The 21,489-nt window shown below is 39.0% G+C and overlaps 17 protein-coding genes across 17 annotated transcripts; 8 read left to right on the top strand and 9 right to left on the bottom strand.

The window, feature by feature from the left end:
• Window positions 1-386: 386 nt before the first annotated feature.
• NEHOM01_2120 (uncharacterized protein) lies at window positions 387-746 on the bottom strand (the record flags this gene model as incomplete). The annotated part of the gene is made up of 1 exon (XM_051490998.1): window positions 387-746. The coding sequence occupies one exon, from the start codon at window positions 744-746 to the stop codon at window positions 387-389; it is 360 nt and encodes a 119-aa protein (XP_051346958.1).
• A 27-nt stretch (window positions 747-773) lies between these two features.
• Window positions 774-1,502, top strand: NEHOM01_2119 (small subunit ribosomal protein S3e; the record flags this gene model as incomplete). Its single annotated transcript, XM_051490997.1, has 1 exon — window positions 774-1,502. The coding sequence occupies one exon, from the start codon at window positions 774-776 to the stop codon at window positions 1,500-1,502; it is 729 nt and encodes a 242-aa protein (XP_051346957.1).
• A 653-nt stretch (window positions 1,503-2,155) lies between these two features.
• NEHOM01_2118 (exosome complex component RRP40) lies at window positions 2,156-2,779 on the bottom strand (the record flags this gene model as incomplete). The annotated part of the gene is made up of 1 exon (XM_051490996.1): window positions 2,156-2,779. One exon carries the CDS (start codon window positions 2,777-2,779, stop codon window positions 2,156-2,158), a length of 624 nt encoding a protein of 207 aa, XP_051346956.1.
• Window positions 2,780-2,827: 48 nt separating this feature from the next.
• On the top strand, window positions 2,828-4,456 carry NEHOM01_2117 (uncharacterized protein; the record flags this gene model as incomplete). The annotated part of the gene is made up of 1 exon (XM_051490995.1): window positions 2,828-4,456. One exon carries the CDS (start codon window positions 2,828-2,830, stop codon window positions 4,454-4,456), a length of 1,629 nt encoding a protein of 542 aa, XP_051346955.1.
• Window positions 4,457-4,934: 478 nt separating this feature from the next.
• NEHOM01_2116 (RIO kinase 2) lies at window positions 4,935-5,771 on the bottom strand (the record flags this gene model as incomplete). The annotated part of the gene is made up of 1 exon (XM_051490994.1): window positions 4,935-5,771. The coding sequence occupies one exon, from the start codon at window positions 5,769-5,771 to the stop codon at window positions 4,935-4,937; it is 837 nt and encodes a 278-aa protein (XP_051346954.1).
• NEHOM01_2115 (uncharacterized protein) lies at window positions 5,755-7,563 on the bottom strand (the record flags this gene model as incomplete). The annotated part of the gene is made up of 1 exon (XM_051490993.1): window positions 5,755-7,563. The coding sequence occupies one exon, from the start codon at window positions 7,561-7,563 to the stop codon at window positions 5,755-5,757; it is 1,809 nt and encodes a 602-aa protein (XP_051346953.1).
• A 10-nt stretch (window positions 7,564-7,573) lies between these two features.
• On the top strand, window positions 7,574-8,377 carry NEHOM01_2114 (uncharacterized protein; the record flags this gene model as incomplete). The annotated part of the gene is made up of 1 exon (XM_051490992.1): window positions 7,574-8,377. One exon carries the CDS (start codon window positions 7,574-7,576, stop codon window positions 8,375-8,377), a length of 804 nt encoding a protein of 267 aa, XP_051346952.1.
• A 448-nt stretch (window positions 8,378-8,825) lies between these two features.
• On the bottom strand, window positions 8,826-9,047 carry NEHOM01_2104 (small subunit ribosomal protein S28e; the record flags this gene model as incomplete). The annotated part of the gene is made up of 1 exon (XM_051490982.1): window positions 8,826-9,047. The coding sequence occupies one exon, from the start codon at window positions 9,045-9,047 to the stop codon at window positions 8,826-8,828; it is 222 nt and encodes a 73-aa protein (XP_051346942.1).
• A 34-nt stretch (window positions 9,048-9,081) lies between these two features.
• Window positions 9,082-9,918, top strand: NEHOM01_2113 (uncharacterized protein; the record flags this gene model as incomplete). Its single annotated transcript, XM_051490991.1, has 1 exon — window positions 9,082-9,918. The coding sequence occupies one exon, from the start codon at window positions 9,082-9,084 to the stop codon at window positions 9,916-9,918; it is 837 nt and encodes a 278-aa protein (XP_051346951.1).
• A 125-nt stretch (window positions 9,919-10,043) lies between these two features.
• On the bottom strand, window positions 10,044-11,945 carry NEHOM01_2112 (uncharacterized protein; the record flags this gene model as incomplete). Its single annotated transcript, XM_051490990.1, has 1 exon — window positions 10,044-11,945. One exon carries the CDS (start codon window positions 11,943-11,945, stop codon window positions 10,044-10,046), a length of 1,902 nt encoding a protein of 633 aa, XP_051346950.1.
• Window positions 11,946-13,321: 1,376 nt separating this feature from the next.
• Window positions 13,322-13,705, bottom strand: NEHOM01_2111 (uncharacterized protein; the record flags this gene model as incomplete). Its single annotated transcript, XM_051490989.1, has 1 exon — window positions 13,322-13,705. The coding sequence occupies one exon, from the start codon at window positions 13,703-13,705 to the stop codon at window positions 13,322-13,324; it is 384 nt and encodes a 127-aa protein (XP_051346949.1).
• A 23-nt stretch (window positions 13,706-13,728) lies between these two features.
• Window positions 13,729-15,399, top strand: NEHOM01_2110 (histone acetyltransferase MYST2; the record flags this gene model as incomplete). Its single annotated transcript, XM_051490988.1, has 1 exon — window positions 13,729-15,399. The coding sequence occupies one exon, from the start codon at window positions 13,729-13,731 to the stop codon at window positions 15,397-15,399; it is 1,671 nt and encodes a 556-aa protein (XP_051346948.1).
• Window positions 15,400-15,407: 8 nt separating this feature from the next.
• NEHOM01_2109 (uncharacterized protein) lies at window positions 15,408-17,423 on the bottom strand (the record flags this gene model as incomplete). The annotated part of the gene is made up of 1 exon (XM_051490987.1): window positions 15,408-17,423. One exon carries the CDS (start codon window positions 17,421-17,423, stop codon window positions 15,408-15,410), a length of 2,016 nt encoding a protein of 671 aa, XP_051346947.1.
• A 98-nt stretch (window positions 17,424-17,521) lies between these two features.
• Window positions 17,522-17,995, top strand: NEHOM01_2108 (uncharacterized protein; the record flags this gene model as incomplete). The annotated part of the gene is made up of 1 exon (XM_051490986.1): window positions 17,522-17,995. One exon carries the CDS (start codon window positions 17,522-17,524, stop codon window positions 17,993-17,995), a length of 474 nt encoding a protein of 157 aa, XP_051346946.1.
• Window positions 17,996-18,320: 325 nt separating this feature from the next.
• NEHOM01_2107 (replication factor C subunit 2/4) lies at window positions 18,321-19,250 on the top strand (the record flags this gene model as incomplete). The annotated part of the gene is made up of 1 exon (XM_051490985.1): window positions 18,321-19,250. One exon carries the CDS (start codon window positions 18,321-18,323, stop codon window positions 19,248-19,250), a length of 930 nt encoding a protein of 309 aa, XP_051346945.1.
• A 596-nt stretch (window positions 19,251-19,846) lies between these two features.
• Window positions 19,847-20,332, top strand: NEHOM01_2106 (uncharacterized protein; the record flags this gene model as incomplete). The annotated part of the gene is made up of 1 exon (XM_051490984.1): window positions 19,847-20,332. The coding sequence occupies one exon, from the start codon at window positions 19,847-19,849 to the stop codon at window positions 20,330-20,332; it is 486 nt and encodes a 161-aa protein (XP_051346944.1).
• Window positions 20,333-20,375: 43 nt separating this feature from the next.
• Window positions 20,376-20,741, bottom strand: NEHOM01_2105 (uncharacterized protein; the record flags this gene model as incomplete). The annotated part of the gene is made up of 1 exon (XM_051490983.1): window positions 20,376-20,741. One exon carries the CDS (start codon window positions 20,739-20,741, stop codon window positions 20,376-20,378), a length of 366 nt encoding a protein of 121 aa, XP_051346943.1.
• Window positions 20,742-21,489: the final 748 nt, after the last annotated feature.

The following is a 21,489-nucleotide window of genomic DNA, read 5'->3' as shown; positions in this document are numbered from 1 at the left end:
CCTTCAATAAATAGAGCACTTACTTACATAGGACTTGAGTTAAGTTAAGTATTTACTTAGTACATAGCATAGTACATATACTTAGTCCATTTATTAACACTATACACACCATCCAATACTAAACTCATTACTAATTCAGTACTTAACTTAACTCATTACTAATTCAGTACTAATTCAATACTTAACTCAGTACACAACTTAACTTAACCCAATACTCAACTTAGTACATGACTTAACCCACTACTAACTCAACTCATTACTCAACTTAGTACTTAACTCAATACTCAACTTAGTACATAACTTAGTCCATTTATTAACATCATCCACTACTAACCCAATACCAAACCAACCCCACCTAAACCAACCCCACCCCACCTAAACTCCACTCAAACCCATCCTAGTACTGACTTAATCTGTTGACTTACTTCTGACTCACTAACTACTACTCTACTCTCAACCGGCCCACAAAAATCCATCTCTACATTCATCACCCCTTCTAAAACCCGACTTACTCGTTCATTCCATCCAACTACTTCTTCCTCAGCCATCTCTACTCCCAACTGCCAGAAGTAAGTCTCACATTCCGGTACTACTTTTAATCCTAATATTACTTCCGGTATCTGATAATTACTCTCCATTGGTACTAATGATATTTCACAACTTTCTTCCCTATCTAAACAATCTCCCATACTTTTTGCCCTTTTCAATCTATCTTTCTGACTAAGCACTAGTTTAAGCCAATCCATCTTATTTTCTTTTTTTAACCCCCAGCAATGAACAAAATAGCAAGACGTGAAGTTAGAAACCAAAAAATGGCTGATGATTTAGTCATTGTAGAACAAGGTCTAATCTACGCTGAACTTAATGAAATCTTCCAAAAACACTTAGAATCTGAAGGTTATGCTGGAATGGACTATAAACCTTACTCTACTCCTATTGAAGTGACTCTTAAGCTAGGGAAGACTTCAGGACTACTAGAGAACAACAAGTTAAGACTTAAGCAGTTAATTACTCTTATTCAGATGAGATTTGGACTAGCTGAAGGTAGTATTAATATCTTTGTAGAACAGGTGAAGAATAGGGCTTTAAACCCACAAATTCAAGCCAATCTAATCAAAGAGAAGTTAGCATCAGCTCTACCCGTCCGTAGGGCTGTAACTGGAGCTTTAAGAACGATTATGGAAGGAGGAGCAGCTGGTGCTCAAGTGATTATCTCTGGGAAGATAAGGGGACAAAGAGCAAAGAGTTATAAAGTATCTAGTGGTATACTGTTACATTCAGGTAATGCTACTGAGGACTATGTACGTAGTGCTCAATCAAGTATTCTATTGAAACAGGGAGTATTAGGGATTAAGGTAGCGATAACTTTGAATTATGATGCGACTGGCCGTAATGGAACGACTGCTCAGCATCCTAATAAGATCACTATCTTTTCTCCGGAAGAGATATTGGAGAAGCAGCAGGTAAAGGCTAAACCCACCAAGGTTTATGACCAGAAATAAAGGGTTGATATTGAATTGAGTTGGGTTGGGTTTTGATTGGTATTGAGTTGGGGTGGGTTTTGATTTGGATTAGATTGTGTTATGATTTTGATTAGATTGGTATTGGGTTGTGTTGTGTTATGATTTTGATATGGTTGGTGTTGAGCTGGGATAAGATAAGATGTGTATTTTGTTAAGATAAGATAAGGTGTGTATTTTGTTGGGTTAAGTAGTGAGTTGAGTTGATGAGTTAATGTAATGAGTAGAGTACTAAGTTAAGTACTAAATTGAGTAATGTAATGAGTAATGAGTAAATGTAATGAGTAATGAGTATTGAATAAAGTACTAAATTGAGTAGTGAGTAGAGTAATGAGTAATGAGTAATGTATTGAGTAATATAATAAATTGATGAGTAATGTATTGAGTAATAAGTAGAGTACTAAGTTGAGTTGAGTTAAGTAATGAGTAGAGTACTAAGTTAAGTTGAGTTAAGTACTAAATAGTGAGTACTAAGTTATGTATGTAATGAGTACTAAGTTAAGTACTAAGTAGAGTCATGAGTACTAAGTTAAGTACTAAGTAGAGTCATGAGTAATGTATTAAGTTAAGTATTAACTAGTGAGTAATGTAATGTAATGTAATAGATAAGTAAAAGAAGATGTTATTGAGTTGAGTTAGTGTTTAGTAGTAGAAGTAGTAGAATTAGCAGTAGTAGTAGTAGTAGGTAGATGGGCGGTAAGTACGGCTTGGACGGCTTCTGGGGAGGGAGGTGTAATCCAGGCATAACCATTCATACTCCAGAGGGCGCGTGAGACTAAACCATTAAGAACTTCGGGTGGTGAAAGGAAAGCAGCTCGACTGCGTAGAATACCACACTTAATCAGTATACCATCTTTAAGTTGTCCCATTTCAGTAACAACTTCGGTCCGACAGGAAATCCGAATATCTCCAGTTTTACTATCTAGGACAATTTGACCCAGAATAATATCACCAAGACTAAGAGTCGGTCGGTTTCTTTTGGTAGCATTAGGAAAGTCCATAAAATCTACAATAGCTAAAGAAGAACTACCAATATCTACTCGGTAGTAATCTTTACCCTTACCTTTAATTACTCCTAAAACAACGTCATCAAGTAGAGGTGTATATCCTACTTGCTGGAAATTAACCCAATACTTGCCCCCATTAAAAGCCATTAACTGTCCAGCCGATCCACTTGTTATTTGACCGGCATCTTTAAATAACCCAATACTAAACTCTGGCAATGGAGATACTAAAGGATCTCCTGGTAATAACCACATGGCTATGCTAAAATAAACGTGTTTATGTTTGTTTTACTTTGTGTATTCATGATTCAAGCAAAAGACGAAACTAATCGGCCCAAAAAGGCAATTGAAAGCGAAAGGAAGAAAAGGGATAAAAACAACCTTAAATCCGATAAGGGAGTGCGTGTGAAGAACTGTTTAGTTAAAAAGGGTATGGTTTATCGTATTGTCCTTCAAAATGGAAGTGTTGTCATTGGTCGAGTCGAAGGAATTCATGAGAAAGGTCTAAAACTAGCTGAGTACGTAGTGGAAACTGAAGAACGAGAAGTAAGTACTGAGAAAGTTATTCGATTAGAAGATATTCAGACGGTTGAAGCAATTGTTGGCGGTGGATTGAAAGAAGGTACTAGTGGAGGTATTATGGTTGTCCGAATGGTTTCTGGTGTTCTAGGGTATGGTGAATTAGTAGCTGATAGTAAGAGTGAAGTGAGTTTTACTGGGTTTACTTTCTTCCAAGATCCTGCTATTAGTTATGACTTGCTTTGTGTTAAGAAGGACTTTATTCAAGAGTTGTTTAATCTCGGGACAATGACTAAAGAAGTAGAAGTTAGTGTTGGTGTGGGTGGTGTTGGTGTTGGTATGGGTAGTAGTAGTAGTAATGTAGTTGGTAGTAGTAATGTAGTAGGTGGTAGTAGTGCTGCTGCTGATGAAGGAATGATTAAGGAAGAGTTTCTGACCGATGGAGAAATTGGCCGGAAGAAGAATGGTGGACGGACTAGAGAGTTGCAGTCTTTCTATCATAACAAAGAACCGGAAGAGAAGTTAGTGCTAAGTGGTACTCAGAAAGTTGGGACTTGGAATCAGTTTGAAGCTAATGAGAAACAGTTTGGAGTTAAAGCTACTTTTGATGAGTCAATGTACACTACTGTCTTAGATAAGAATTCAGAAGAGTATCGGCGGTATGAAGGTGAAGCTGAACAAATTGCTCAGAAGATGTTGCAGCAGACTTCTGGTAATTCTCATTTGGAAGAAGAACGTGGTCGAGTTTCCGATCTTACTGAAGATGAGAAGTATGGATCAGCTGGAGCTCTTAAGAAAGAACCTCTTAAGAGAAGACGAGATCTTATTCCTGAAACTAATCCGGCAGTTGATTATAGTGCTATGGTCTTTAGAGGAACTAAAGAAAAGCCTTTAGCCCGTAAGCCTAATGAGAAGTCTAGTCCAGTAATTACTTCACCTCCTAGTTCAACTACTACCCCTAGCTTAACTACACCTAGTCAATCTCCTTCTTCTTCTCTTCAGACACCTACTGATGCATCTCTAGTACAACCATCCACTCCTACCCAAACAACTACTAATTCAACTACTAATACTAACCCAATCCTAACCTCAGCAACACCACCATCTGAACCCCTCAAAACTACTATTTCAACTGCTGGTAATACTAATGCTAATACTAATACTACACCTCGGGCCCAACCAACTCTGCGTAAACTCAATGCCGGGGCTCGTAGCTTTGATCCGTACACTGCTCCTAGAAAGTCTTTCTTTGTTCCCACCTCTACTAGAGAGGCCGAGAATGCCTGGCAGACTAGTGATCTTCCGGCATTAGCTTGGGGATCTGGGCCATCATTTCTTCGAGCAGCTGAGCGGTTGTACTCAGGACACGATGCTCATAAATCGGCTAGATCGGCCCCAATACACACCAAATAAACATTCATACTTGATAAGATCAAGTTAGTATTTCAGATTCACTTCTTTATTGTATTGTGTTGTGTTGAGTTGGGTTGAGTTATATTGAGTTGAGTTGTGTTGTGTTGAGTTATATTGGGTTGAGTTGGGTTATGTTAGTATTGAGTTGTGTTGGATTGAGTTGTGTTGTCTTATGTTGGCGCTTCACAAGTATCTAATCACCATCACAGTATCACCTCTATACCATCACAATATCACTTCTATAACACTTTATGTCATCTTGGGTTAGCAAATAGATGTCACCCAATACTAACTCAACTTAACTCAACTTAACTCAACCCAACCCAACTTAATCTAAATACCAAGTAGACATATGCCATTTATTCAAAGACTTCCCAAGCAAGTATGCCCATGCACAAAAACCATCTTAATATCAACTTAACTTAACTTAACTTAACCCAACTCAACTCAACTTAACTCAACCCAACTCAACTTAATACTAGCTAAACTCTTTGAAGTAGGCATCAAGACCCGTACGATCTCTTTCTCGATATTCTGGACCTCTTGGATCATCAATCGGTACCATTTGTGGGAAATCAATGATTTTGACTTTTTGATAGTCATTACGAATCATAATGTTGAATTCATTAAAGTCCCCATGAGCATACCCTAATTCAGCCATATCTTCAAGAATCTTAAGTAAAGTAGGTTTTAACTGCCGTGGCAACGTATTCCCAGTCTTGGGAATCTTACAAAGCGTAGTATAATTCTCTAAGTACTCCATTACCACTACGTGTCTGTTCTGAGAAATAGGCCGAGGAATAGGAATCTTGCCCCATAAACGAGTCATATGCTCAAACTCTTTCTCAGCTGATAGTCGTGAGAGGTACATCCATGAAGTATACTTGCGGTTCTGGTGATAATCTCTATTTAACTTAACTGTTTTGAAACAGACTCGGCCTAATCGGTGTATCTTAATACAGACAAGTTTCTTCTCAGGAGACATTCCTAAGTACAAGTCCGATTCTTTACCCACTCCTATCTTACCCCCTACTCCCCAAAGCTTACCTTCCTTCTGCAAGGCATAAAGGGCTAGATTGTCATAACCTGTATATGTTAGGGCATATCCTTCATACCCGGTATATGGTATACCTTTAATGAACTTTTGTTTTACTAAATCAGTTATAATACTATCTAAATTACACTTTGCTTTTGAAATTGATTGAATTAATGAAAGAGGCACAGATTCATGATTTTTGCTGCCTAACTCGATAGCAAGCAAGATACGGAAATGTTCTGGTGAAAGGAACTTGATTTGACTACACGTGAAACGCATGCAACTGAAGCTCTTGAAAAAGTTTTCGTTCAAATAGCCGATATTCACTGGCTACTGCATGTCCAAATAGGGTAAGATAAGGATACGTATCTAAAAAGTAGTTGATATAATTTTGAAGTGTGTTTTGGAAGAAGTGTCGGCCTGGATCGGGAATAGATTGGAAGTGTCGGCCATTATTACGAAAAATTCGGTAGAGATCGCGAATGACTTTGGTGTTGTAAAGATACTTGCCATAACGAATTAAGTGGTTGTACAAATCAAGGTTTAAATAAACGTCCCAATTACTCCAATCCATCTCTGTTTTGGCCATGATCTGGCTAGTTTCAATAACTTTGTCTTCCGGATGGTCAAAGAGGTAGTCGCTGAAGAGGGCAATAAACTCAAAGCGGCCGGAACTAGACCAGAAGACGGGATGAGTGATTATTTGGTCTAAATTAGGTAAGTCGGGGCTGAGGAGTTGGACAATACAATCAAGGACTTCGAGAGTTTGGCGGGGTTCATGGCCGGGGTAAAACTTAGGATAGCGTTGGTAGTGGTACTGATGCAGACGTGCTTGGGCTTGAGCGACAGTTTCTTGGGGTTGAAGGAGGGGGCGGTTGAAGACTAGTTCGTAGAAAAGTAAGCCAAGGCGTTGACAGTCCTTGCTTTGACTGCTGCTTAGTTGGGCGGGATCTGGCTGGTGGAAATGGGTTAGGCCTAGTAGTACTAAACGCGTATCTGCCTCTCTAATAAAGATATTATCTAAACTCATATCTATATTGGCCCAGTGTCGAGCATGGACTTCAGCTACTTTCTTGATCAGCCACCAAATAATCTCGCCTTTCTTGGCAAACGTATACTGCGGGCCTAAATCAGCCAGAGCCACTAAATCCTTGGTATACGCCACTAGAACGGCATTACTCGTCTCTTCAATGTAAACAATACAATCACGCTTATCCATTTGTCGTAACTCAACCAAACCCCGGTGCATTCTTTCCGCCGCCGCCGACCCTTTCAAGAGTTCCAGGACAAAGACCGGTTTAGTCCGGAAGAGCCGGCCTTCATGCAAACCCCGGTACTCCCCAGCATCCAATTCAATTGGACACCGACGAGCAACATAAATCCGAACAACTCCAGGTAAGGCCGCAAAGAAGCACAGACTAAAGACTAAAAACACCCCCCATACTTCCAAGACGACTTTACCGACTCTTTGCTTAGCCTCAGCAATTTCCGAGATCTGAACTTCCGAGAGGTAAAAGTTCCCATTGATCCGTTTCAAGAAGTACATCCGAGCACGGCCATACTTCCCTACTACTTCAGCAATCGACCGATGGGCCCAATCCGCCCGGTTAATATAAGTCTTCCCCAGCACACAACGTACTTCTCTTTTCGTCCATTCTTCAGCACCAACTGCCTCAACTAACTTAGCCACGTACTCATCATAAACCAGCACTACCATTCCCACCGGTAGTTGCACGTACTCCACTGCAATCCGATGGTCTCTCACTAGCACCCCCTGGCCAACAATCTGCACCTCTTCATTTATTCCCCTCCACCGATCCAAACCTTCATTTACTCCCTCCACCCCCATACTCCCTCCCTCTCCTACTTGCCGCTGTATACCCTCTGGTCTTTTGTTTTGCACTGCTATCTTATCTACTAATGTACTATCAAAAACATCGTATATAAAGATATAGCCGTTGGCCTCTAAAGCCATGTATCTTACTTCTTGTCCTCCTTGCTTTTGAATACCCAACTGCTCCGATTGCGCCCATAACCCTACGATACACAGCATATAGACTATCCACCTCATAATTTTTTCGATGAAACTCCTTCAGAGAATAAGCCAGCTACTTCTTGATACCGAAAATGACCGAAACCAAATCGAAGCGGCCACTTTAGCCTATCTACAAACACTTTCTCGTCAATCGCAAAAAAGACGTTTATTAGTCATTTCCCAACTAATTGAAGACTTTCTAGTCCAAACTCCAGCCCCAAATACTCTTCCACTCACTATCTCTGAGAAACAAACCACTATCATTCTCTTAAACAAACGTTTAGCCCAAATTAATAATACGACCCAAAAGGCCAATTGGGTGGCTAACTTTGTTATTACTCATGCTTTAAACACTCTTGACTCCACTAAACTCGAGTCCTTCCTTGACTTACTCATTGACCGTTTACTAGAACAAATCAAAGCTCAAGTCGCTCCCCATAGTAAATCAGCCCCAGGCTATGCCTACTTCATTCTCGCCATTAACCAGCAAATACCTCGTTTCCTACCCCTTTTCAAACGCCGACTCTTTACCCAAGCCTTAGCCCCCGACTGTCTCTTAGCTGCCTACCGGGTTTATTTCTGGACTTTACAAACTCCAACTGATCCTCTCGAACCCTGGGCTTTCATTGCCGCCCTACTTAATGAAACCTCCGAAATTAACAACAGTTACAATCCCGGTGTACTTTATGTATTCTTAGATGTCCTTAATGAGTACATGTCCGACCATTTCAATCCCCACTGGTCCCAACTCATTCAAACAATCATTATTCCCAAGTACCTCCCCCTCATCAACCCCCAACTCTTCCCCACCGAAATCTGCCAAATCAAGCAACACCTCAACGTATCATAACTTACTTAACAATACATCTTACTATATCATATCTATATTGTATTATATGCTTTAATTACTTACTATATCAGACTTAACTTAACTTAACTACTTAACTTAACCATTTATTCACTCAACTACTCTACTTACCTTAACTACTATATCTATACTATACTCTACTTAACTACTTACTATATCAGACTTAACTTAACTACTTACTCTACTTAACTACTCTACTCTACTTAACTTAACTACTTACTCTACTTAACTTAACTTAACTATTTATTCACTCAACTACTATACTCTACAACACCATACTCTGCTTAACTACCCTACTTACCTTAACCTCATACAACACAACACTATATCTATACCAACTCAATACCACCCCACCCCAATACCATATCAAAACACAAATCAAAATCAAAACCCAAATCTTATCTACTAGTTAATAACCTATTTAGTTTATTCAACGCCGGCTGCCTCCTAACTTTTGGTCTCTTTCCGCCTCTAACAGATATATCTGATCACCTGTTCTAACTGGTCCATAAATAACCCTTGTAATATGCCGTCCCGTGCTAAGTATCTTGACCTTTGCTCCTCTTGAACCTCCTCCTGGTCCTGTTGGGTTGTAAACCTCTACTACCTCTACTAAAACGGGCTGATTACCTTGTCCTTCTCCGTCTGCCATTTACTAGGATAAAAAATAAAAAAGTTTTTAAAGTATGCCGGCTAAAAATACGGAAGCCTTTAGTTTAGAAATAGGCCAGCAAATAGTTAGAGATTTTAGAACGGGAAATGAATATTGTGATTTATTAAGTAGAAATGTTAAAGAGATAGGAAAGATAGAACAAAACTTAAAAGATGGAATATTACCCGAAGTATTTAAACTGCATAGTAAAGTGAGTATAATAAGTCCTAAGAGTGTTAGAGAGATGTGTTTGTTATTGGAAGTAGTAGATCTTAAAGTAAGTAAGTTAAAAGTCTGGCGAGAGATAGTAGAAAGAGTTGTTGGTTACCCATTAGGATACTTAGAAGTTAAGACAGAAGTATTGAGTGTCTTTGGTGGAGTAGTGAGGGAGTATGTAGCTAAGCATAAACGGTTGGAGCAGTCTTTGTTTAAGGGGGCAGTTTGTGCCTTATCAAGAAGTACTAAAGCCTTTGCAACGAGTGTTTTAATGCCTTGGGTGCGGGAAGGAATGACCGGGGCGGGTGCTTTAGTGATGAGTAGAGTAGTGATGAAAAGTAGTTCAGAACGGGAGTATATGGAATGGTTGTTGCGGGAATTGATGGGTTTGGGATGGTCTAGTGCGGTTTATGCTTTATTACTATCTATTTTGATTAAGAAGTTGAAATTAAGTCAGGAAGTACTGGCTGAGGTGAAGACTTACTTAGTAGTGGGATGTAATGGAACAGCCGAACGAGTTTTAAGTTGGCACAAGTTGGTTTTAGTAGTAGTAAGGGGGTATAGTAAGGAGGTGGATTTAAGTGAGTTAAAGGAGTACTATGGAGAAGTAGGTGGTAATGGGATAGAGGAGGAGATTAGATTAGGATTGGTTTGATTTGGGTTTTGATTTTGATTTGGGTTTGATTTGGGTTTGATTTGGGTTAGAGATAAGTAGAAAATAAACTAGGTTTTGGTTTAGTATCTTTTTATTGGATATCTTATGCTTGTTAGTTGTTAATATTAAGCTGATAAGGGGAAGGCAGTAGGAATGTTGGGTTGAGTAGAGGAGTTGCCAGGATTGGGTTTGGGTAGGCTTACTAGTTGGGTTAGTATTGGTTTTTGTACTGGTTTCTGTATTGGTTCTTGTACTGGTTCTTGTTGTACTGATTCCTGTTGTACTAGTTCTTCTTGTACTGATTCTTGTTGTACTGATTCTTGTTGTACTGACTCTTGTTGTTGTATTGGGGGGTTGGATGTAATTGGGTCGGGATTGGATGTAATGTTAGGATTGGATATATTGTCTGGGGTGGGGTTTGGTTGTGGAGGGATGGTTGGATTAGTAGGTGGAGTAGTAGGTGGATTAGTGATAAGAGCGAGGGTTTTCTTGAGGTAGGTGATGTTATAGTTGAATAGGCCCTTGGCGACTAGTTTGTAGGGGTAGCTGTAGATGGCCTGGGTGATGTAGATGGGCGGGCCGCATATAATATCCTTGGCGGCAATGGCTTTGTTCTTACATGCGGTTAAGCTTTTGACAATGGGCGGGGATATAATATCCTTGGTGGCAATGGCTTTGTTCTTGCAAGTCTTGGCTGCTCTTTTACAGATGGCTAAGCCTTTGTCAATGGATGGGGATATAATATTCTTGGCGGCAATGACCTTGGATTTGCAGGCAGTATAACCTTTGTCAATAGGAGTCATTACAGCTTGTGCACCAGAAGTTACTGTATCTTTACAAGTTTTGAAACTAACAGTGACTAGAGTAACTGTTCTATCCTTGAGAGATATTATGCTTACTTTAGCAGCAACTACAGCATCTACATAGCCCACATAAGCATCAGCTATAGGAGCAGCTGTTTCTTTCACATACGACGTTGTAGCATCCTTCCAATCGGTAAACTTATCACTAATAGATGAAGTTATGGCTTGTGCATAAGAAGTTGCTGCCTCTTCACAGACAGCATAGCCCTTAGCAATAGGTGGAGTTATGACTTGTGCACAAGAAGTTGCGGCATCTTTACAGACAGCATAAGTATTAGCAATGGGTGGAGTTATAACTTGTGCACAAGAAGTCGCGGCATCAATAATTGGGTCAGTAATGGGTTTATATAAATGATCATAGGCGACATCAGCCAAGCTAGTTGCAACGAGTTTAGAAACAGTTAGAGCGTCCGTGCAGACCAGCCGACTTTTACCGAATATTGACAATTCATGATAGGCAAGGTAATCACTATTAGCATAAGCAGGCATCTCGTTCTTTTCAAATACCCCAGTAGATATTTCTTCTATTGGATCATTAAGCCCATTCTCTGCACTCACAAAATCACTCTCCATACTCCTAAATTCACTTTCCATACTCCCACTTCCACTTCCACTACCACTCCCACTTCCACTTCCACTTCCACTACCACTTCCACTTCCACTACCACTTCCACTTCCACTTCCACTACCACTTCCACTCTCACTTACATTCTCATTCTCATTCTCATTCTCACTCTTATTCTCTAACTGATCTACTTTCTCATCAGACAACGTACTGGAGTTACCCGGCATATCATCACGATCATCTATAGTTTGGCTATTAGCATGGCTATTAGCGGAACTCGAATTATTGCCCTCCTGAGACGGACCAACGGCTTTAAGTGTGTCTGGCAAAGGAATCACAGTTTCTCTATCTCTATGCCAAGAATCAAAGAATCCTGCATTCTCTAACTCACTGTACAACATAGCATGTGTTTTTGAATACGTGTTATTAGATATCGCGTTTTCATTCCGCTTGTTAGCTTTAGCTGGTAGCTTACCCGTAAGTATAGTACTAGTCTTTCTGATCGTTGATTTCCAAGTAACAATGTATATACCAATAGATAGAGCACTAAATATAACAAGTAATCCACAGAAGATAAGAACTTTCGTTTTTACTTTCATGATACCACGAAAAATCAAAACAACAATTATACTTATCTCTCATTTTTGCCAGTATTTTTAATCTACGGCAATTAATTAAACCAAAGTAATAAGTCCATTTTAGGCAAGTCTGAATTAAAAACACAACGCCAACTATCTCAAAAACAACAAAACCCAATCAGAGGGGAGGCGCACGATTTATTCCCATGAAAACACACATTGTTAGAATTTCCAAAAGCCAAGTAAGTATCAAGAAGATCAGAACCAGATAAAGAGAAGGAAAGTAGAGAAAATGCATTTGTACTCTTCTAACAACGGTCATATCTCAGCCAGCTTCGTGTCCTCTACCAAAAAAACATGATAATCATGAAAAAGGGTAGAGACGCCAGCACTAACACAGACTATCTTACACACACATCCATAACACACAGCTACTATCCCGGCACAGAATTAGGATAGTTTAGAGTTGAATTGAATTGGGATTGGAGTTGGAATTGGATTAGGATTGAATTGGGATTGGAATTCAAGTGAGTAATCGTTTCGGCACAGTTCTTCTTCTTCTTCTTCTCTTCTTCTCTTCTTCTTCATCAGTTCTTCTCATCATCATCATCTTCTCTTCTTCTTCTCTTCTTCTTCTCTTCTTCTCTTCTTCTTCTCATCATCATCAGTTCTTCATCTTCTCATCTTCTCAGTTCTTCTCTTCTTCTCAGTTCTTCTTCTCATCATCTCATCTCATCATCATCTTCTTCAGTTCTTCTTCTCTTCATCATCATCATCATCTTCTCTTCTTCTCAGTTCTTCTTCTCAGTTCATCATCTTCTTCTCTTCTATCAACTCAATGCTAACCCAAATACCAACTCAATATATACTTTACCTTTTAATATCCCGCCAAGTCTATCCTGATTAGTCACAATTAATAGAGCCCCATCTAGATTTAATTGATATTCCAATTAACCTGTCATAACATAATATAAACACCACAATTGTTTCTATAATCTACCATTCAAACTCTCATATTTATTTATACACAGTCGTATTATAACCAAGAAATTTCCTTATTAGGCAAAATCCGCCTTTTCCTTTCCAAGTCTCTGCAACTAGGAACAGACACAACCTAACTCTACTCTACTCAAAAACACTCTAATCTAACCTAATACTCAACTGACTTAGCTTACTCAAAAAACCAACACAACCCAATCTAACACTAACTCAACTTAATCTAATACTAACTCAATCTAATACCAATTCAATCTAACTCAACATCAAACTCAGCCTCAATCTAAACCAAACCAAACCCAACATCAATCTAACACCAACTCAAACTAAACTAAACTAAACTCAACCCCACATAAACCCCACATAAACTCAACTCAATCTAACTTAACTTAATTTATTATCTAACTAACTATGTTTTCTTTCTCTTCACTATCACTCTTATCTAAAAAGACAATCCGCTCGCTTTTCTTTTTACTTTCACTCGTATCTAAACTAAACCCATCCTTATCTAAATCAAAATTATCCTTATCTAAACCCTCCTCTATCACACTCAAACCCATTTTAGGCACTAACCTACTCCCTTTCCGCTGATAAGTATGCATAAAGAAGCGAAACTCGTCTGGATTGCTTAGATCAGCGAGCTTCTTTATTTTTTGAATTTTTTCTTCCCTATCTCTCTTCTGTTTACTTCTTGCCAAAAAGTGTTTCTTCTTCTCTAAAGCACCTAAACCTTCTCTCTCCTTTAATTGGCCTCTAGATCGGTAGTTAGTCTCCCGCTTTTTCATTGGATTTTTCGCTAAAAAATTGAATGAAATGTAGTCGATGTTTGCGGCCGTTTGCGGTAGAAGATCATATCGAAAAGAAAGCTCTTCTTATCGGTAAAGATAGTTTAATGATTTATTGTGATGATTGTTCTATTTGTTATCTTTGTTTTCGTGATAAAAAAGAGTATTTAGTTAGATGTAAGAGATGTGGGTATCATTATCACCATCCTAAATGCACAACTGGATCAAGACTTAGTACTACTCAGAGTAATTATAACCCACCAGTTAAACTTATCAATAATTTAACAAATATTAATCACTTATCTAATGGTGTTATTAGTGATAGTAATATTGATAGTAGTAGTAATATTGATAGTAACTTATCTAATGGTAATGTTAACAGTAATAATGATAGCTTATCTAATGTTGATAGTAGTAGTAACTTATCTAATAATGATGATAATAGTGATAGTGATAGTAGTAGTAGTAGTAGTAGTGATAACTTATCTAATGGTGATAGTCAAAATCAAAATCAAAATCAAAATTATTGTGATAAAGATAAGAAAAATATGAGTGATGATAGTACTGTACTGGGTGGTGAGGATTGGTGTTGTAAGAAGTGTTTGGGATTGAGTTGGGAAATGACTTATCGTGATTTAGTAGGTCCTGAAGTACCTGTTCTGGAACGAGTACTTGAGAATGTGAATGAAGACTTGGGCTTGAAAGTACGTGAGATTTGTAAGAGGGTTAAAGGTCCTGGTCGTAGTGAAGGTGGGATTAAGAAGGTTTATTTAGAAGAAGTAGAAATGAAGCCTTTATTTGCTTCGCCTTATCCTGAGGAGTATGTCCGTTATGGCAATTTATATATTTGTGGCCAGTGTTTAGATTGCTTCTCTTCTGAATATACTCGGGCTAGACATAAGTTGAAGTGTTTTAATGTTTATCCTCCTGGTCAGTTATTGTATTTAGATACTGATGGAGTGTGTATTTTTGAAGTGGAAGGATCTTTACAGAAGAGTTATTGCCAGAGTTTATGTCTGCTGGCTAAGATGTTTTTGAATCATAAGACGTTATATTATGACGTTGAGCCTTTTTTGTTCTATGTTCAAGGTGAGATAAAAGGAGATAAGTTTGAGATACAAGGATACTTTTCAAAAGAAAAAGAATCTGGATCTAATAACTTATCTTGTATTGTTGTTTTTCCTCCCTATCGTAAGACAGGTTTGGGATCTTTTTTGATTGATTTCAGTTACTTACTAACTAAACGGCGTGAAAAGCCGCCTTATATAGCTGGTCCCGAACAACCTTTATCAGAAGAAGGAGAAAGAGCTTATTTAACTTACTGGTGCGATGTTTTAGTTAGGTATGTTCTATCGCAAAAGTATGCTTTACAAGGCGAGCGGTGTTTACAGCTTATTTCTAATGGCACAGGTGTATCTGTCCGATCTTTAAAGAAAGCTTATCAAGAACTCACTAAGATTTACAAGAAACCGCCTGGTTTTGCTGATCTCCTAGCCAATCGCTATGCTGTGAAACGAACTCGACGTATTAATAGGCAGGGCTTGCGTTTAGGAGCAATCTTATCTAGTAGTAGTAGTATTAAGGATAGTAGTGATAAGATAAGTGATATTAATGATGGAGATAAGATAGGTGATATTGGTAGTGATACGCCGGGAGTATCAGAAGGGGATATATCTGAAGATAACAAGCAGTAAATTTATTATCAATTGTAACATCCGGATTCTACTGCTAGTGGGGAGACGGCAAGTATTTTAGCAATAGCTTGATAGTTTTGCCATCTCCTTTGCGCGGCAGGATTGGGTGTACCTGGCTTGCACTCAATTGGGCCGTTAATAGCTTTAGTGGCAAGACCGAACTTGTTAAGAACATCTTTGTTGCTCATTACTTTGGTATTCCAGAACCAGATTGAGACGGCGGCGGCTACGGATTTATCTTGGGAGACTTGTTCTGGAGTGTCGTATAAGCGATCACTTTGATAGATCTGCTTGCTGGCCTCTTGGTAATTACCGGGCCAAGTAAGTTGGATATAGCCCCGGCCGTGGTAGTATTTGCCCGGTTTAGCAACGACTGGACCATTGGCCTTATCGGCATTACTGTATTGTGGACAGGGCGTGCTAATACAGGCTTTTTCTTCTAGGGCGGAGAGACCGGCGGACTCGTGGTATATTTGGGCCAAAAACATCGCTACTTCATTGGAAGACCAGCTTTGCTTGTTAATTTGTGTAATAAGTTCGTTAACGAAGTCTTCTTTGAATCCGTTATTGTATCCGGCGGCCTTTAAGGTTTCTTTGATTAAATCTAATGTTAATGTCTTTTTACCGGAATTATTGGTAGTGTTTTTGTTATCTCCAGTGGTTGTTTTTGCATTGGTAGTATTGGATTTAGCTGGGGGTGTAGTTGATTTGGCAGCTGGTGCGGCAGGTTTCTTGGCTGGAGTAGCAGTGGCATTGTTATTGATGATGGGATTGGCTGGGGTTGCACCGGGAGTAGTGCTAGGATTGGAGTTTGGGCTCCTGAATACGCCTTGGAGCTTACCAAGGATCTTTTTGGTATATTTACCAGGTTGTTGGATGAAGGTATTAGGGGACTTATCATTGAGAGTAATAACAGTTTCATTGGGATTAGTAGTTTGAAGATCGATCATTGAAGCCATGGGGTCTGTTTGAGTAGACTGTGTAGATTGAGGAGATTGAGGAGACTGATCTGTCTGAGTAGATTGCGAAGGAGTAGTACCTGTTTGCGTAGATTGAGTGGATTGAGGAGGTTGATCGGTTTGGGTGCCTTGTGATAGAGATTGATCAGTATTAGTAGATCCAGTACTGGTTGGAATACTATCTATGCTTAAATCTCCCGGTCCACCTTGGCGGTATTCAATAATAATATCTTGACCTTCTCCATTAATAGTAGCCACGGGAATAGTAGCGGGGCCGCCATTAGTTGGATTGTCGGAAGGAGGGCTGGGAGGAGTATTGGGTTCAGAAGTACCATTAGTTGCTGGAGGCATTGCTGTCATGTTTGTTGCTGGCATAATAGCAGGAGGAGGATTTGAAGGGCTGTTTGATGCTGGGGATGTTTCAGTGCTAGGTGATGTATTAGTAGCTGAATTAGTATTGGCTGGCGTAATAGTAGAAGGTGAATTATTAGATGGTGTAGTAGTGGATGGTGAGTTAGTAGAAGGTGAGTTAGTGGAAGGTGAGGATGGAGCCATCATAGTTGATTCAGTGCTCTTGACGGATTGGCCGGTTGGCTGGTTGGGAACATTCAGTTCATTAGTAGCTAGACCGGGAGTAGGTGCCATGACAGCACTAGTTGTTGCAGTAGTGGGTGTTTCTGGCAGACTTTCAGCGGGAACAGAAACAGTTGACTGACTGGGCGGACTCATACCTGAACTTCCAGGCGGTAATCCTGACCAAGAAGTACTAGGTGCCCCGGTAGGACTAACTGAACTAGCTGGCATTGTGGCTACACTAGAGAGAGTAATAGTAACCGTGCTCGTTCTAACTCGTTTAGGCCGACAAATCAACCCATCCCCAGACTTATGACAAAAACTCCCAGAAGGGCAGGGCAAGCTAATCCAATGGCCATTATTACCATACAAAAGAATATCACTACCACTACACTTCGCATCACTATATAAGTTTTTGAAGTTCTGAATATCTAATCCAAAAGCAGGCCCACTAATTACCAAAAGCAGACACAGAACTCTAGCTGTTTTCATAATTAGCATAACAATAAGCAGGTTATATTGACGGACAGACACAGTTTCAGAACTGTTCAATAGATAACCAAACAATCATGAGACAAAATTTTAGATCTATGCCGGCTAAACTCTTCACTAACCAAATTGAAGATCTAGACTATCTCATTCAGAAATTAACTAAATCCGAGCAAACTTTGATCAAAGATAAAGTTCTTATCGAATTAGTAGCTATAAAACTTGCTCTAAACCACAACCAAGAATCTCTTACACAAGAACAATTCCACCAATTATCAATCAATTCTCAGTCACTTCGTAAAGAAGCCAAAAACACACCCATCTACCGCGAAATCAAAAACAAGCACCAACCCCGCGGCTTACAAATCGAGAAGAGTAAAGAAGCATCCATCTGTCTTCTTTCCCAAAAAGAGATCAGTACTCCTCTAGCCGCACCTTGTGGCCATCTTTTCAACCAAGATGCACTAGTCTTCTTCTACCAGACCACCAAGCGCAAGAAGAACTTGTTTGTCTGTCCATACATCGGCTGCAATCGCGACTGGACCGCCGACAAATTCATTCCTAAGTCAGACTAACCCAATACTAACCCAATAAAGATATCAACTTGTTATACTATCACATTAGTATTCTTTAGTCCTATCACAATCTTATCTCAACTTAATACAACTTAATACAATCTTATCTCAACTTAATACAATCTTATCTCAACTTAACATAATCTTATCTTAACATAATCTTAACACAATCTTATCTCAATTAAATCACAACTTAACACAACTCAATACCAACCCAACACAACAATAACACAACCCAATACAATACCAACCTAACTTAACACAATACAATATACATATCTTAGTCAGTACTAACCCGAGTTAAGTCTTATTTTTTAGCTATACCATGAGTCTGCCTTGGATAGAAAAATATCGCCCCAAGATTCTTGCTGATGTAGTTGGTAATCGTCCGATAATTGAGTTATTCAGTGTTTTCTCAAAAGATGAAAGTATGCCCCATTTGATCTTAACTGGAACCCCTGGAATTGGCAAAACAACCATTATCAATGCCTTACTGAATGAATTCTTTCCCGATCTAAGTCTTAAGAAAGAGGCCGTTTTGGAAATGAACGCTTCAGATGAACGAGGAGTTGATATCGTACGTACTAAAATCCGATCTTTCCTACAAAAGAAGCTTAAATCTGTCCGGTTTCTTATCTTAGATGAATCTGATTCAATGACAACAGCTGCCCAGCACTCTATGCGCCGTTTACTAGAAAAGCATCAAGATGCTAAGTTTATCTTCCTTTGTAATGATCTAGAAAAGATCTCTGATACGATTCAAAGTCGGTGTGCTATTCTAAGACTTACTCCCCTTAGTAAAGAAGATCTCCAAACAATAGTTCAAAGAATTGCTACAGCCGAATCACTTACTATTCCCAAAGATGCTATTGCTCTTGTTGCTGAAAATGCCGAAGGTGATGCCCGTCAAGCCATTAACTTCTTACAAACTCTAGCTACTATTTCTAAATCCATTCAACTTCCACTAGTGCAAAGAATGACCCATATTCCGCCTATTGATACAGTCCAGCAAATGTTCGCACCAACTGCTACCCGACAATCTTCCCTAAATGATCTTCAAGCTCTTCTTACTAATGGATATACTCCAGAGGACATTGCTAAACTTATCTTTAAAGTCGCCAAGGACAAAAACAATCTCTTCCTACTTGACCAAGCGGCCAAACTTCTTATCAAACTCACCAACACTCCCTCCACTCTCCACTTCTATGCCCTTCTACTCAACTATCACCAACAAGCCCACCTCACCCAGCACTAAACTCAATCCAACCTACTATATCAACTAAGTATCCAAACTAAATATGACAAACCAAATTAAACCTTCATAACGTATTCGTATTTTGATAGCATTTATATAGTACTTAGATAGCATTTATATAGCATTTATATAGCATTTATATAACACTTAGATTAGTATTTATATAGTACTTAGATTATATTTAGCCGTTATCTTATCAAACTACTTCACTTTATTAAACCAACCTAATTCAATACCTATACCATACCATACCAAACCTATACTAAACCCAACCTAACTTAACCTAACATAACATAAACATAAAGTCACTTTTAATTTCTACTTTCTAATCTTAAAATCTTCCTTTCATTTCCAATTTCAATTTCAATTCCAAATCTAAATTCAATATTTAAATATCTCAACTCTACTAATCTAATCTTATCTTAACTCTACTCTATCATAACCCAACCCAACCCAATACTAACTCAAACCCCACACAACCCAAACCAATATTACCCCAAATTTCAAATGAAGAGTCAAAAGCAACTTAATCTCAGCTGTCAGAATCGGAACAGGAGAGTCTTCTATATAAGCCGCTTTATTTTTTTACCCTTGAAATGACTACTGCCGATGAAACAACTAAGTTTGATGGTTTAAACATCGAATTAGTCGAAGCTTCAAGTATCCGAAAGAAGCACATGCTAATTAAGGGTGAAAAGAATGTCTATAAGCTTATTGAAATCACTGATATAACTAAGTCTAAGCCGGGTAAGCATGGAGCAGCTAAGCTTAACTTTACAGGAGTTGATTTGTCCGTTAACCGTAACATTACTTTTACTGAAGGTACTAAAGACCAAGTAACAGTTGGAACTTTTAAACGAACACCATGCCTTCTATTAGAGCTTGATGAGCAGAAGGATGAAATTCATCTGTTCAACGAAGAGAAGTACGAGGACTTTTATCTGGATAAATCTAGAGTACCAGCTGAAGCTTTGGCTAAGTTGGGGAAGGTTGCTAATGTAGACAACTGTGAGGTTAAGTTTATTTTGATTGATACGCCTTACGTGGTCAATATTGTTGATATTGTTACCAATGTTATTTAGTGATCTACTAATAAATAGTACTAGTGCTTGCATTTATTTACGATTAGACGCTACCGGCTCCGCCGCTTTTAGTGATCATAACGACTCCACCAATGGCCATAGCTGTGCAGAGGATTCCTATAATGGTTAGGAAGACGGGACCATGGATGAAGTTGTAGAAGCCACTATCTTGTTGGTAGAAGACAATACGGTAGAATACGTTGGTGGTGCCTTTGTCTGAATCGGGCTTGTTTGGCTTGTTAGAACCGCCGGGTCCGGTGTTAGAGGGGGGAGTGAGTGGATGGTTGGGTGTGGCTCCTTGGCCAATAGAAGGATCGGCTCTAACGACCTGGCAGAAGAAAGCCAGAGCGCAAACGGCTACTAAGAAGAGAACTTGGATTTTAGATAATTTCGTGTTAGATAGTTTCATGTGAAATAATCAGATATTCTGATATAAATAGTTTCGAAACAGGTTTCTGGCTCTGATCACCAGTTAATTTTAGGTATGTAGTCCAATAAGTAGTGAGACATTGGGTTAGTATCCAATCTGCAGTTAGTTAAGTCGCCAGTACCTGTAGCTGCTAAAGAGCCACTCCTGATACAGGTGGGCCAAGCTGAACCTATGAATTGATATTTTGGATTAGGATTAGGCTAGTATCTGGTTACCTTCCTAACCAATCCATTAACTCATCAGCCACTCCAACATATCCACATCTTTAGTCCAACTCAACCCAACCCAACCTTCCTATCAAGTTAGCATTGCGTTAGGTTATGTTGAGTTGAGTTATGTTACGTTGATATGATATCGTAGCTGATATTGATGCTAACATTCTTTTAACATAACACACTATAACAGATCTCAACCTAATCCAACCCAATCTGTGTAAATAAAGACCTTCCATTTGCATTAGTGTAGTGCCGTTACACAACCACTACTCTTTCCCCGCACTAAATCACTTATTCATTAACTGATCGCATTGGGTTAGTATGACGTCATTTTCGCAACCATTGTCATCCACATTCAATAAATAGCCGACTATGTCATCTTAAGTTCGTATTAAGTTGGTATTAAGTTCGTATTGAGTTAGTATATTTAAACATACCAAACTAAACTAAACTTAACTCATCTAAACCCAACATAACACAACCCACCCAAACTCAAACTAAACCCAACCCAC

Source organism: Nematocida homosporus (genome assembly GCF_024244095.1).
Source record: "Nematocida homosporus strain JUm1504 chromosome Unknown 3100, whole genome shotgun sequence".
NCBI lineage: Eukaryota > Fungi > Microsporidia > Nematocida > Nematocida homosporus.
This window is presented reverse-complemented; position numbering and strand designations above follow the sequence as displayed.